This window comes from Anolis carolinensis, chromosome 1, assembly GCF_035594765.1.
Source record: "Anolis carolinensis isolate JA03-04 chromosome 1, rAnoCar3.1.pri, whole genome shotgun sequence".
Lineage (NCBI taxonomy): Eukaryota > Metazoa > Chordata > Lepidosauria > Squamata > Dactyloidae > Anolis > Anolis carolinensis.
Genome location: NC_085841.1, coordinates 140,154,594 through 140,171,076, shown reverse-complemented (window position 1 = coordinate 140,171,076; position 16,483 = coordinate 140,154,594). Strand labels below are relative to the sequence as shown.

General features: G+C 39.1%; 1 protein-coding gene across 4 annotated transcripts in view; it reads left to right on the top strand.

Moving 5' to 3' along the window:
- hmgcll1 (3-hydroxy-3-methylglutaryl-CoA lyase like 1) overlaps positions 1-16,483 on the top strand; it is a 105,209-nt gene that overhangs the window by 40,558 nt on the left and 48,168 nt on the right. Inside the window, exon 8 of one of the 4 annotated variants that reach the window (XM_062983173.1) lies at positions 7,106-9,872. The exons of the other annotated variants lie outside the window; for them this stretch is intronic. Coding sequence (XP_062839243.1) covers positions 7,106-7,210 — 105 coding nt within the window. The 3' untranslated portion in view covers positions 7,211-9,872. Of the gene's footprint in view, positions 1-7,105; positions 9,873-16,483 lie in introns of those variants that run through there. 4 annotated transcript variants of the gene reach the window in all.

Sequence of the window (16,483 nt, the reverse complement as noted above, 5' to 3'; positions counted from 1 at the left end):
CTTTTCAACAAGAAAATGCACCCCTCTGTAAACTGGACACCCTCATCTAGCTGTCCACATGCTTCTCTCTGTCTGCTTCTCACTTTTGTATCGGAGCTCTTATACTACTTTCCATGTAGAGCAGGGGTCCCCAAACTAAGGCCCATGGGCCGGATGCGGCCCTCCAAGGTCCATTACATGTCCCTTGTCCTAAACTTTAGACTTAGGGTTGACCTAAGTCTACCTGGTTTTTGGAGGTCTCTTTGCTTACCTGTGGTCTTATGAGATCATCTAGATGATCTCTGAAGGTCTCTTTACGGCCTTATGAGACCATCTAGATGGCTTTTGGAGGTCACTTTCCTTACCTATGGTTTTAGGAGATTGTCTAGATGGCCTTTGGGGGGCCCCTTCCTTACCTGTGGTCTTATGAAACAATCTAGATGGTCTTTGAGGTCCCTTTCCTTATCTATGGTCTTCTGATGGCCTGATGAGATCATCTAGATGGCCCTTGAAGGTCCCTTTCCTTACCGATGGTCTTATGAGAAACGACTCATAACGACTTGAAGGCACACAACAACAACAATCCTAATTTTGGACTATTTCATCATAGTCTGGCCCCCCAACCGTCTGAGGGACAGTGAACCGGCCCGCCACTTAAAAAGTTTGAGGACCCCTGATGTAGAGTATGCACTTTGTTTAGTCTTTAAGCTATAGGGATTGTGCAGTCAACTCAACATACTGTATCTCTGTAAAATATTTTACTCTAATAAACACATTTCAAACATGAGATTGTCTTGGAGGGAGATATAAATTAGCAAAGCATGTGGTTAGATGTTTAAATAAGACTGTAAATAAAATCCCCGAATAATTAAAACCTTAAAAATTCTTATCACATGTCATTTAGCTGATTATGAGCCATAAAATACTTGCATAGCTCACTATTATCGCTTGTGGGTTTGATATGTTCTTTTGAAACTTTGGCCAAGAGCACCATAATTCTACTTACTGTTTTCTGTTCTAGGAGAGACCATATGCTTCCACCTCTGCTCTTTCTGTGGTTCTGTAGTTCACAGAAAGGTCAGGTGCTGCTTTTCCATGTTCCTTATTCCCTCACTACTGAGAATGAATCCCCAAACTTCTGCCCATCAAAGCTGGGTTGATTTCCAGCTGAAGAAAACAGCTCCCTTGGAATAGTTTATCTAAATTATAAACAAAGTAGGATTGGGCTGCTAGGCTTGGCATAGTATTGGCTAGCTTCCTAGTCGTAAAAACTCACAGCTATTAATCATTGCATTGTTTACTAAAAGGGCAATCACAATGCTATTAAATATCCTTCAAACGAATGCATTATAGGCACCTTTATTACTTTTAAGGCCATTTTCAAACTGCTACCTAACCCAGATTGTTTGAATCAAAATAGATGAGGAAATATCACTACAATCAGTAGCTGCTAGGATAAAGACATCCTAAAACAGTGTTAGATGTTGATCATACTATTGTAATATAGTATTAGACAACCCAGATGGATCTGCATGCAATTTTTTTCTAGGATGTTATGTTTCATATGTGTTGTTTTAATAAAAGTAAACTGTGGTAGATAGTTTAGCCAAAGCATCCAGAGGTTAAGATGACTGTGCTCAAGCCATTTACACTGAAGCGACTTTGGTGGCATCAAAAAAGGATTTCTGCAGCATCAATGATTTGAGGACTCGGCTAATTGTTGAAGCAACAGGGAGAAAAATATATATAAATTTGTTCAGATTTCACTCCTTTTTTTAAAAAAAAAAAGACAGGTTTTGTGGAAATGCAAAAAACAGATGAAATAATATTTCAAAACAATAAGATTTTAATGGGAGAATGCTGGTGGCTGAAACTTGGCTGAACCCGCAAAGTTGGATATTAAAATATCAGACTGGAGAATTTATAGAAGTGACAATGTCAGCAAGAAATAGGAGGTGTGGCTGGCAGTTTAAATAAATAGAGGGGAAAGGGGTATGAGTAAAATTGTATGCACAGTGTGGTTAACATGACAAAGGCAGTATTTTGCCGAAACATGGCAAACCATTATTTATAGGAAATTGTTATAGTCCTCCGAGGGAGGGAGGGAAAGGAATCTTGGATTATTTACTATAAGGAAGACCCTCAGGTTAGAAATGAGATGAACTGCTGTAGAATTAAGATATCTTGACATTACATGGGATAGCATTTCTAGATGAAATAGTGCTTTTTGTAGGGACCTGAAAAGTTTTGTTTTTTAAAATGATGTCTCTTCAAGTAGCAAAACACTTTACTCAAGTATAACACTCATCTTTTTTGGCAGAATTGCATTGCTAATTGAAATGCACATTAGATTTGACGGCATGTTAGAATTGTGCACCTAAACCCATCTGGGCAAGAGATCCCAAGTGGGGACAGAGGAGGGAGAAGCAACGCTGGCTGTGAAAAGGCTGGTGTGAAGCTGATGGTGGTCGCAAAAGGGTTGGTAGGAAGGCTAGATGGAGGAGCATGGCTTCCCACCAGCCTTTTTGTGGCCATCATTGCCTCACAAATCCCCTTTTTTTTGGGGGGGGGGGTGGAGGGGTAATGCACATCTTCAAAACTGAGGTGCACATTATCTTCGATGGTGCATTATACTCAAATAAACATTGTACTTTCTTGGTAAAAAATAGTACAGTAGAGTCTCACTTATCCAAGCTAAATGGGCTGGCAGAAGCTTGGATAAGCGAATATCTTGGATAATAAGGAGGGATTAAGGCAAAGCCTATTAAACATCCAATTAGGTTATGATTTTACAAATTAAGCACTAAGACATCATGTTATACAACAAATTTGATAGAAAAAGTAGTTCAATACGCAGTAATGTTATGTTGTAATTACTGTATCTACAAATTTAGCACCAAAATATCACGATATATTGAAAACATTGACTACAATAATGGCTTGGATAATCCAGAAGCTTGGATAAGCGAGGCTTCGATAAGTGAGACTCTACTGTACTGGTGTTTAATAACCAGTTTGGTTTTAGGACTAACTTCTGTAATAAGAGTTCAGTTACTTAACCTGAAAGCTGTTGTGGTAATCTCTGAGCGGTTAGACTCAATTTAACCCTCTCTGGGGGAGATTCCACCAAAATCAGCAGAGTAGCAAAAACAAAGCTTTCATATGCAACAGGCGAGCAAGAGAAGCCTTTCAACTTAGGATAGCAATGGAGTGCAGAGTCTCAGTAAAAGTTCAAAAAGTATTTATTCAGGTAAAAAGAATTCCATTGTAGATAGAAAGGCTTGGGAGCTGTCTAGACTGGTTTTTAAGGAAAAATAAGAAAGGAAAAATAACAAACATCTACATAGTTACATCTTGCCAGGAGAGACAGCAAGATGCTTCTTGTTAGCTAGAAGAACAAAGGGAGAAGAGTGAACCAAAATGGTTCCAACCTCATGGTCCAGTTTATTGGGGCCATAAAATATTCTGACCAATGAGAAGTTAGTGTCCCTAGAGATTCACATTTCTACTAACTTCAAAGTAAGGGATGTGATGTAAACAAGATAGAGTGAAAACACAGTAAAGCCTGTCTAGGCATGCTTTGGAAACAGGGAAAGGATTCCCTCAATCTAACTCTATCATCTATCTAACCACATCTAGACTTGAGTAGTCCAGAATGATTCCCAACAAAAGCTTCCTCCAATTTCTTCAGCATGACTTTATACAATAATTCTTCCCTAATAGTAACTGTGCTTTATAGTTCTGTCTGGACTAAAAAATAACTTTAATGGTATTAGTTACTGTTTCTGCCACTTCCCATTTAAATCATCATTATACTTAGCACCAGCAATTTGCTGATTGAGCTATGTACAGTAAAACATGATAAATCAGATTTACCATATTTTATAGACCTAATAAGATGAATACTGGTTGAGTAATTCATATCTGGAATGCTGAAACCTAAAATACTCTATAATCCAAAATTGATCATATGGGGGTGGCTGAGATAGACTTTTCTGTTTGATGATTCAGTGAACACATACTGTGTTTCATGCACAAATCTATTAAAATCTATTGTTTATGAAGTTCCCTCTTAGATATGTGCATAAAATGTAAATGCAACATCAGTGACTTTGGTATTTAGATGTAGGTCCCATCTCCTATATACTTCAATATCTACACCTATGCAAATATGGCTATTGTGCTGGAAATGGGTCAAGAAATAATTTTATGCATTGATGAACACCATCTGAGATGTTCAAATTAAATAGCTCACTGTAAAATAACTAGCACAATCTACTCCTTGATATGTGTGTAGTTGGGCAGTTGTACACCTGAATCCTTTGTGTTAGTTTCAAGTAGAGTAGATCCGTTAAATCTATCTATATATATAATGGTAATGAAATGCCGGCACCGAGCAAAACAAAAAAACTAAACACCCCCCAACTTAGCAATTTCACCACACAATACAACATCCACGCCTTAAGGTTGAAACAACAAAAGATCACGTCACGCACCTCCACACGGACAGAACCCACAATGCACCATCTACGCTTGCGCAGTCCCTCTCATCTTCCCCTCCCAGCCTCCCACCCCAGGCGTCTCACCTACGGCAGAACCTCTGCCCTTCTCCCATGACCAGCATGTCAACCGCACTCTCCCTGCTCCTCCTGCTTCTCCTGACCAGGAGAGCAACAATGGCGGCACCCACTTTCCCTCACTAAAAGGAGAAAACCACGGACGCGGGGAGCCATGCCGGGAGGGAAGGAGAAACCTCATGGCCAGACCAGAACAATCCAGCTGAGGAAAGGCAGGCAATGGGAAAAAGCTGTCCCCTGGGTCCTAGTGCCCGCCCATCATCCGAATTATTTATCTCCACTACTCTCTCCCTTATCCAACCTTCTAGAATATCCAACCCATTTTAATACTCAATATTTTAAAAATATCCTATGAACCAAAACAATCAACACAATCTGACTCCTAATATTTTAACATGTTTAAAATCACAACACCAAATAAAAAACAATACTCTTAAAACAGGGGAATTCCAGACACTAAACAATCAGGGCCAGCTAACACCTCCCACGATCTGCCATGCAGGACACAATCCAAGCACTCCCAACAGATGGCCACCCAGCCTCTCAATAATAATAATAATAATAATAATAATAATAATAATAACAATAACAACAGCATCATACAATCCTAAGGTTTGCAGACACCCCTAAGAATCATCCAGTAAAACTTCCTTCTACCATACAGGAGGACACAATCCAAACGCTCCTGACAGTTGGCCATCTAATATCTCCACAATCTCCACAATAAAAATAATAATAGAATCCTACAGTCACAGAGATAGGAGAGACCCCTAAAGGCCATCCAGTCCAACCCCTTCCTGCCATGGAGAACACAATCCAAACATTCCCAACACATGGCCATACAGCCTCTTGATAATAATAATACTAATAACAATATCACGGAATTCTCATGTTTGCACACACCCCTAAGAATCATCCACTACAACCTCCTTCTACCATGCAAGACCACACAATCCAAACACTCCTGACAGATGGCCATCCACCCACTATATAATAATAATGATGATAATAAAGATAATAATCATGATGATAACAATAATAATAATAATAATAATAATAATAATAATAATAATAATAATAAAAACTATACAATCCAATAATTTGGAGACACCCCTAACGGCCATCCACCCTAACCCTTTCTACTATGCACCAAGACACAATCTAACCATTCACAACACTTGGACAACGTATGAATACTATACAATACTACACAGCGACAAAGACCCCCTCTACTCTCACCACTTTCACAGTACACAAACAACCAAATACATACTAAACATAAAGACAACCATACAACAGACATTCAATACCACCACTAACTCAAATTTCTCATCAACACCACCAGACAACGCCACAGCAACGCGTGGCTGGGCACAGCTAGTTGATTAATAAATCCTATTAATTGAGTTGGATCAGTTTAGATCAGACTAACTTTCTAGCTAAATTCAGGCAATAATTCTCCTCTAAGGGGTTCTGTCAAAACTGAATGCAAATTATATTAAATTCTGACAAGGACGGAGGGTTGAATAGCACAATTTTTGATTTAAGAAGCCAAATTAATGAGATTTTTTTTTTTGTAAATCGTCAAAGTTAAAATGAAAATTCATCAGTTTAGCACAGACTTATAAGAATGTTCAGTCTGGCATGGTCTCTTGAATTATTCAGGTAATGCATTATTTGATGTATTACGGTGCATGCAATGTGCTCTGTTTTATTCCCTGGAGTATTAATACAAATAAATACTAAAATTTTGAAATTAAAGTTGTTGTTGAAACAAATACAAATTATAAATAGTAAAAATCCACACATACAACATCCAGTGTTTTCTGCTGTGGAGATCTGACTTGCAAAGTAATGAAAGATCCAAGTCTTGGGTCCCTGGTTTATTTCTTTAACACATGTGTGGAAAAAACATGGAAACTGAAGACAAGTCTTCTAGTTTTCAATTTATTTAACAGAGGAAAGTAGAATAGCATGAGAGACAATGGGTCCCAGATACTTTTGGATATCCATTACTTACATGGGAAACATATAATTCAAGAAGCCAATGAAATTCTGGCAAAAAGCATACCAGGACTTCATTTAAAAATAGATACAAGGTTTTCATTCCTAGAGTTAACCAAATTTGATTCTTCTGGAAAACTATTTCAGTGGTTGTTAGTTACATAAAGAAATGAATAATGAAGTTCTTTCATAATATTCTAGGTCTATGTGTTTATGTACATAGATACATTCTTTTTTACTCTGAAGATCATATGGCAGTTATGTAGTGTGTGATACATGGCTAAAAAATGACACCCAGTAAAAACTTAACCACTACCACCACCCCTCCCTGCCATGGTATATCAAATGTTCCTTGAAGGAGACTGCAATGAAACTGTCTGGTTTCCCCTCTGAGATGCTTGCTCAGGTGGTTTAGTCCTCTTGTGTGTGGTATTTATTTATTCTACCTCTCAGTCTGTATATTCAAGGTATAAACTGCTTTGGTTTGACATGTGCTTTACATAGTGTTCCTACCAAAATAAAGACGCCGTTTGCCATTGTTTCAGTGTCTATTGAGTGCTGAGCTCAAAGCAGAACATGGAAGCCTGAGTGACTTCTCCATCCCACCTACTCATGGGCTAAAAGCACTTCTCCTGGCACATCTTCACTGACCCGCTATCCTGGGATCAATTTGGTATAACGTATGCCAGATTGACCACCTCCCCAGAAGCTATGAAGGGAGAATGTCATGACTAACCAGTGATGTCAAACATGGCCAACCATACAATTACTTCCCATTTTCCATATCACAGCTGATCCAGCTGCAACATGGGTCATACTGATTGGCTGTTGCCTGTGGTGATCGTCCTCTCCTCTCCAACCTTCCTTCCCCAATCACCCCGGCCAAGGGCACTTCAGATGACAGGCAACCTGTAGGACTTACGTTGTGCTCGGAGACCATTGCAAGATGGTGAATAGGAGGAAACAGAAACTGCCATCCTGTGTCTCCAGGCCTGGGAAAGACGGGATGATAGTAAAAGCAGTTGCAACTGGTTCTGTCTTGGAACTAGCACAATTGTTTATATGGGTCCAAAGTTCGAGGATATTCTGAATGTTGTACCAGAATTTGGACTGTTCCCTCACTTGGGTTAATGCAGGTCAAGGACATATTAAGGTAACCTTGCCTCATGTTACATCTGTGATCTGTAGCCCTTCCTAATTACATGATCATTGTAAATGTTCCCTTGGTCCCTAGCTCTTTTGCTTTTATCACCACTTTCACTGGCAGCTTTTACCTTAGAATCATAGAAACATGGACTTGGAAGAGACCTCATGGGCCATCCAGTTCAACCCCCTGCTAAGAATCAGGAAATCTCATTCAAAGCACCCCAATAGATGTCCATCCAGCCTCTGGTTAAAAATCTTCAAAGAAGAAACCTCCATCACACTCCGGGGCAGAGAGTTCCAGTGCGGAACAGCTCTCACAGTGAGGAAGTTCTTCCTCATGTTCGAGTGGAATCTCCTTTCCTTAAAAAACTTGAAGATGCCAGGAGATCAGGTTACATTTGTTGTGGTTGTTGCATGCCTTCAAGTTGTTTCTGATTTATGGTAAAGAGGCATCCACTTTTACTGGCTAATGCTAACAAATTCTATTGACCTAACTCACTATTTGTTTTATTTTAAGGGTTGAATCTAGCAAGTTATGAGAAATCACAAAAAACCTCCCAACTTAATGATTTCATGTTAATTACAAGCAGTGTCTAGAAGAGAAATGGGGAAAGTAGTATGATATATGTGTTGGAAACAGGATGTGGTATTCATATGTAGTGTTGACAAGCAGCTTAAGCCCAATGCACGGCCACTCCACTGCAAGGATTTTACAGCAATGATAGATCATAGTGCATTCTGAATCTTGCTTCTGCCTGTTTGGTTTGAGCTAAAGGGTGAAGCTTGGCTTCAGGTCAATACTTCTTCCCCTGCTTTTTTCCTGCTTTTGAATTCAGCATTCTGCAAGCTTATATCAAAGGCCCCATCTGGAGTTGCCATGTCAACCAGGGATAAGATCTATGTAGTATTTAGAGACGTTAAAGGGCAGAAGCCTTAACTTTATTGAAGAAAAGTGCTGACACAAGGGATGTGTTTAGCTTCACCACTTTGTATCAGGGTTTCGTCTGGGCTTTGTTATTGCTTTCCCCTTTCTTTCCACTGGAAGTAATTGGTATTTCAGCTTTCCTCATTTAATATATAACCCCTCCACTGTGAAGTTTTCAGCTCCTAATAGCCATCCAGTATTGTCTGTCACATTTATCATTGCTTGATTTTAGGTAGCTTAAGAAATACTTGTTTGTTTTTAACTCCCTAAAAGGTTTTTTTCCCAAAGCACTTCACATGTCCTATGTAGCTACCAGGTAGTCAGTAGTCAGTGGTCAGGGTTATTTGTAGTGCTTTGCCATTGCTTAGATAAGACACTACGAAAAAACTCCTCTGGCATTTTTCCTAGCTAGGAACCACATCCCTAAGTTGTTTTGCTAAAATAACACAATGTATGGTAGTGTCTGCCTCTAGAATGCCCCCCATTTCAAGAACACAAGGAAAGGAACACAAGTTCTAAGGTTGAAGAAAGAAGTTGAATGAATTGAAATAGGAACTGCTGGGGAGGTTCGAGTCAGATATTTATGACAGCAGAGGAAGGGGGGCAAGTGGTAATTTCCCCACAACTTCTAAGTGTTAAAACAGTGTCCTGTATATATGCCAGTATTGGCAGTATGTTCACCTTGTAAAAATTTAGTGCAAGTTTCTCATCATCCTTTCTCATCCTTTACAAACCTCAAGAGAAAGATATTCCACATTTTCCCTGGGCTGAATGACTTTGCTCTGCTGGATAATTGCTTCCTTAATCAGATGTTTTTATGATCTGATGGCCCAGCCCTAATACAAGTTTAAACAGTTGTTTTAGTGTGCGTCCCTCTGCTGTCATGCTTAATAGATATTTTCCGTTTTTCTTCACAAGATTGGAAATTATTTCCATGCGTTTCCCTTTGTCTTGTTTAGTCCCCTAGTGTTCACTGTGGGCCACATTCTAAACAACCCATCTTTGTGGGGCTGGGTTGGGGGAGGGATCCCAGTTTTTAGTTTTCTTTTGTGGCGTATTCCAACCAAAGCTTAGCATTATTACTTTTTTGAAATTTAGCTCCTAGAATCCCACAGCAAAAGGAACTTTTCCAAGCTATGATTTTCACACAGTTTAAAAAAATCTTTGGACAGTGTGTCTCAACTTCTTAGATTGCCCAAATCCCTTTTTTAAATGGAGTTATTAAAATTTCATACAATGCCCATGTGAGACCTATTTATTTCAAGTTAAACCGCAGTTCAGCTGTGAAAAATGTTCACTGGTATCCATTACGTGCCATACGATGAGTTGCTAAGCCTTAACTTATGCATGCATTACCATGTTTTCTACTTACACTTTGGCTCTGCTGGCCACCTCACTCCCCCTTTTCACTTAAAGCTGACTATTTTAATGTGTAAGTGGAATGAGGATTAGGTTGGTAGCTCCACAGGGAAGTGGAAATATATAACAAACAGATGCGTCCACCTCTCTATGCTTTTGACATGACATTCAACTTAATTGAATCTCTTCTCCTCTGCCGTCTTCCTTGAGCTGTTTTGAACAAGTGTGTCCATACAATAGACAAGTGATACTGATGCACAGATGGACACAAATTCAAGATATCTTTTTCTGAAGTAAGAATTCCAGTTGAGAAAGATATGTGACTTTTTAGAGAAATAATAATAATAATAATAATAATAATAATAATAATAGATAATTATTGATAATTATTATTATTATTATTATTATTATTATTATTATTATTATTGATCATATCCTCAGCTGCTGTAAGAAAATCGCACGACAGACTACAAACAGAGGCACAACCATGTGACCCAAATGATTCATTGGAACTTATGCCTCAAGTACCACCTCCCTGCAGTAAAGAACTGGTGGGAGCACAAACCTGCAAAGGTTGTGGAAAATGAACACGCAAAGATACTGTGGGACTTCCGAATCCAGACTGACAAAGTTCTGGAACACAACACACCAGACATCACAGTTGTGTAAAAGAAAAAGGTTTGGATCATTGATGTGGCCATCCTAGGTGACAGTCGCATTGACGAAAAACAACAGGAAAAACTCAGCCCCTATCAGGACCTCAAGATTGAACTTCAAAGACTCTGGCAGAAACCAGTGCAGGTGGTCCCGGTGGTGATCGGCACATTGGGTGCCGTGCCAAAAGATCTTAGCCGGCATTTGGAAACAATAGACATTGACAAGAACACAATCTGCCAACTGCAAAAAGCCACCCTACTGGGATCTGCATGCATCATCCGAAAATACATCACACAGTCCTAGACACCTATCTATCTTGTTTGCTGTGTCATAATAAAATAATAATAATAATCCCGCTTTTCTCCCACAAATGGGACTCAGAGCAGTGTACATAAGACCGTAACTGATACATAATACATAATCCAAAACCCCTCATCACACAACCCAACATATAGACAATAAAACACACTTTGTTTAACTATAAACATCAAAATGATAATATGCCTTCCAGTTAAATGCAACCACCTCTCCCCACCAGTCTCTTCTGCTCACTCATTCTAGTTGACAGCAGCATGATTATGGGTGGGTGTTGTCTTATATAGTATCAGTGTGTTGAAGTTATTTGAGTATTAGATTCCCCACTCGACCATAAACCCATTGGGTGCCTCAGCCTCAGAATAAGGCAATTTCCACCTCAAAACAAAGTTTACCAAGAAAATCCTGTGACAGAGTTGCCATGGATAAATGACTGGAAGGCACACATGAACCACTATCTGTCTTATTACTAGCGTTCAATGCCCAAACTCAGCTTTTGCCCCTTAAAGATTGACATTTTCTTAAAATGTTAATCCTTTGCATCTATGTGTCAACTTGCAGCTGGATAGATGAATAACTAAATTAGTAGTTAGGTTGCACTTTCGACCTTGTATACATTTACCTGGGACCAAGAACCTTTAAACTCAATGCAACTGCCTTCTTTGAACATAGGTAAATAAGATTGTACTAAAATGGACAAGCCACTTCCTTGCCACTGTGATGTGGGAGTTCCACAGCTCTTTTAAACAGAACATGACACATAATAATAATAATAACAACAACAATAACAACAATAACAACAACAACTTTATTTTCATATCCTGCCACCATCTCCCCGAGGGGACTCGGGGCAGCTCACATAGGGCAAAGCCCGATAACACAATTAAAATGAAACTTACATAAAAATGCAATTCACAATAAAAACAGAATAAAACACATTGTAACAATAAGTAATAACATCCACCGGCAACCAGACACAATTTCTGTTATCTTCATGGGTGGATGGACTAGGTGCAGATCATATGGCAGCAGATTAAGGCAGTAATAAAGTGCAAGGATAGATTATTGATCCTGTTTGGAGCAGCTATCTAAAAGACTATCTATTCAAAAGTGCAACGGAACATCCAGGTCTTTAATTCTTTTCGGAAAGTGGACAGGGAGGGTGCTAGCCTAATCTCCCTGGGAAGGGAATTCCAGAGGTGGGGGGCCATGGCCGAGAAGGCAGGTCCCAAACCATTTAGAGCTTTATAGATAATGACCTGCACCTTGAATTGGGACCGGAAAGTAAACGGCAGCCAATGGAGCTCCTTAAACAGGGGAGTTGACCGCTCCCTGTAAGTTGCTCCAGGTAGTAATCTGGCTGCAGACTGTTATACCAACTGCAGTTTCCGGGCCATCTTCAAGGGCAGCCCCACATAGAATGCATTACAGTAGTCCAACCTTGAGATAACTAGGGTGTGGACCACCATAGACAAGTCAGGCTTCACATTGCCAACATCAACAAGTCCATTGTCTTCCCTCTCTTTTATTTCTGTACTCTCTCTACTTTTTTATAGCTTTCTGTTTATGTTTCTGGATTACACTGAACAACCCACATTTTGGTGCTTTGAATGTTAGACCTGTTTCTGATGTCCTGCAGATTCCAAAAATGGCACAGTTTCCCCCTATCAGCCCAAGGTTTTGACATACAAATGCCACCTATTCACCCATAAAAATCATGATAACCATATCTAAGAAACTAGACCTGAGGAGGTCTATCAAATGCAATTTTCTGAATCAGCATCCCAAGTAACTCCAGAAACAGGCTCAAAAACCAAAACACCATTTTTTTGTTGGGCTGTGTTATTGTTTCTTTTTAAAGGGTCAAGAAGAAGTACTTTTGTGGTTTGGCTGTCCTCCCTATATGAAGGGGTAGCTTTCTATATGGAAAGCTGAAATTCTATTTTAGTAGTTCTGGAATTTGAACCAATGTTAATGTGCGGATAATACTCAAAAGCACTGTTTGGTCACAGCAGTAGCTTCTCTTAGCCGCTCACTGTGACTTCTTTATTTGTGCGAAGAGATTTGGTGCCATTCAGTTCTGAAGTGGACTGGGAAATAATCCAGCTTGCTTGCCTGTCTCCCTGCTTTGTCAGAAAAAGCCTCTTGTTTTCTGGATTAGAGAAACATATTGCTTCCAAATGCAATGGATGGAAAAATGATATTTCTGATACCTTCATAGATTTTGAGACTTGAATCTTGTGGCTTTTCTTTCCATTAATTTGTTTTTGCTTTGCTTGGAAGAACAAAGACCATTCAGACACTTTTTGTCAGAGAATAACACTAGTGGTTAGTGATCCTCTGAAAAAATATTTGATACATCGGTTAAACATTAAATGCAGGAGCTGAAATTGACTGGTCATGATATTTCTTCTGAAACATTTCTTCAGCAATGCTATGAATGCCTGCTAAAGACTGATGGAAAAGACTTTAGTGAACTTGAAGGAAAGCTAGTTAGAATCCCATTCTCTCAATTAAAAGGTTAACCAATTGCTGTAGTTCTCTGGATAGCACACAAAGAGCTTAAAATAAGGAAGAACAACTAATAAAAATGAGATAGCACAGATCAATGTCAAAGCAACCACAAAAAATCCATATGGATGAATGAATATTGAAAACGCATATTCTTCAACTGATCCCGTTTGGCAATGCCAATTATTCCTCTATTACCCCACATTCAATATTTCTTTTAAAGTGTTCCTGTTTCTCTCCTCTCCTCCCACTTTGCCCCTTTATCCTCAGCTTACTGAATTCAAACTCTTTCATTTTGATTATCATAAGCATATTGTAGGATGACCTGGGTGGAATCCATAAGAATATTAAGCACCTTAGAGATATCTTAATTGCTATGCAGACTGGGAGATGCTTCAGTCTAATAAGATAACCTTTCCAAGCTTTGCTTTTTTAAAAAAACAATTAGAACAAAAATGTATAATTTAAATAAGAAATGCAATAAAAGTTCACCAACCTATTGCGGGTAAATGATTTTAATGTATTTTGAAAGGGCAACTAGGAAGTAACCCCAACCACAGTAGTGGCTTGGTATCAGCCTAAAATATGACCTGAATTCTAAATAAAGAATTCTGTCTTCAATAAGTTTGGCGCCCTGACCTCCTCAGTACAATACATCAAATGAAGGAGGAAAATGAACTGGTGTAGCTGCAAGAAATATTTTAGAAAATTGTCCATCCAAGGGCTTTGGTAATTAGAGGTTAGTCTGTAGAGATTGACAGGGTAAATTACCAGCTAATGTTTACACAACAAAACATATGCCTGGTATAATATCCTACACTGATGTTACTGAAACCAGAGTCCGGAAATGTACAGTGGAAACAAGACTTGGGTACCTTTCTGGTGCCAACACAAACAGCAATTACAGCACAGTGTGAGAGGAGTCATAAGAAAGACTACCACATATCAGTAGTTCAATGGAGTCAGCACTTTTGGATAATTGCAGGCGAAAGGGGCTGAAAAACAGTACTGATCTCAGCAAGAAATGGCCCTTTATACTTTCAAACTGATCCCTGATAAAAACAATGACGGGGTCATGAGAAGGCTACTTTGCCAATTTTGCTCTCACCGTGGGATCCCTGGACATCTGGCTCAGCTGCGGAAGCTGGAAAACGTCTTTAATATTCTCTTGACAATAAAAATGGACATGTGGAAAACATTCTAACCTGTTAATCTGTTGTGCTCCCGAAAAAGGAAAAGAAAAAGGAAGGGACATTTGGCTTTATACTTTGCGATGATAAATAGAACGTCTCCAGGTCCAGATGTACATAAGTTAATGGCATGGAAAAGAAGAATGTTGTCTCCATTTTCCAAAGACAGCCAAAGACAAGTGTGCACCTGCGTAATTCTCTGGGTGCCATAAATGCCAGAAGCCACTTCTAATTTGACTTTAGATTTACATGACTCATTTTACCCTTTAAATGTTTTTATTCAATTGATTCTCTTTGCAGAGGTTTTTGCCTACTTCACAAGGTCTGTTTCACACAGTTATACAGCATTGACACCACTTTAACCATGTCTCCATCCTATGGGCTCCAGGGAATGTAAAATATTTGTAATTCTGTGCTTCAAAATTTAGTTCCTCACTAAATGCCAATCCCATGATTCCATAGGATGGAACCATGGTTATTGAAGTGGTATCAAAGTGCTATGTGTCTATTGTGAAACCTGAAATTAACTCTCTTGCTAACACTAAATTCTAACATTTCCATATCTAGAACACAGTAAGGCTTTCATAAGCATGGCCGTTGTGAAAAATGGAATATAATAATAATAATAATAATAATAATAATAATAATAAGAAGAAGAAGAAGAAGAAGAAGAAGAAGAAGAAGAAGAAGAAGCAGCAGCAGCAGCAGCAGCAGCAGCAGCAGCAGCACTGGAAATCAATTCACTTATTAATACTGAAATCCTTTATTCACATATCTGGGCTGCACTTATCTCCCTTTCTAGCCTATATTATAATTGATTAATAATAACATTTTCCTGTTACGCTATTGAACAAGCAGGAATTGCTCAAAATGACTGGAATCTAAACTAGGAGCAGGAACACGGTCTCTCCAGATATTGATCAATTACCACCAACTCAGAGGCAACATATTCCACTACTGAACAGCTCTTACCATCAGTATGTTCTTGCTAATGTTTAGGCTGAATCTCTTTTCTTGCACTTCGAACCCATCTCTCTGTATCCTAGACTCTTTACTACCAGGCATTAATGACTGGGACTTTAGGAAGTTGAAAACCACCAATTTCTGGAAACGTATGAGTCTAGAGCCACTGGACTGAAATTCAATAAGCTGAATTTCTGCTCAGGTACAGATGATTGGTAGCCCCTCTATATATGGTGAGGGTGGGCTGCTTTGTCAGGGATGTCCAGAGTTTAAGCACCGGTCATCCCATGTTCCATGTAAACCACTGCTCATATGTCAATGGGATACAAAGGAAAGTGCTGAATTGAACAATAAGTTTGAGTGTATTTTCCATCATCACTCACATTTCAGGATCTGTTAAACAAATAGGGAAGAGGTTGTAAAATCATTTTTGCATGTTTCTTGCATTTGAGACTATTTTCCCCTCCTTGACATAACATCTACAATGTTTGGGGGTCAGATACAATATTATACTCTTCACTCAGTTAGTTGGGAAAAAGATGAATCGGAAGCACAAGGCATTGATCTGGAGCTGGATCCTGGAACAAGGTTCGAAGTTGGAAGTTATTTAACCCCTTGCTCTCTGTTGTGGACCAGATTCACTGCAGGCTTCCTTTGCCTACTGTCTGCTTTGGAGCAGGGATCACAGTCTCTTATTGGAAACTGAAAGCTTCTCCATTATCCATACAATTGGACACAAGGAATTCTGATCCAGATTGGTACCGTAGCCCTGGTGCAAGGAATGACAGACTACCCCCACACAAGGGTCCCAATCTAGATGGTCACCTTCAATATATGAGAACTGGGTGGGTTTTTTT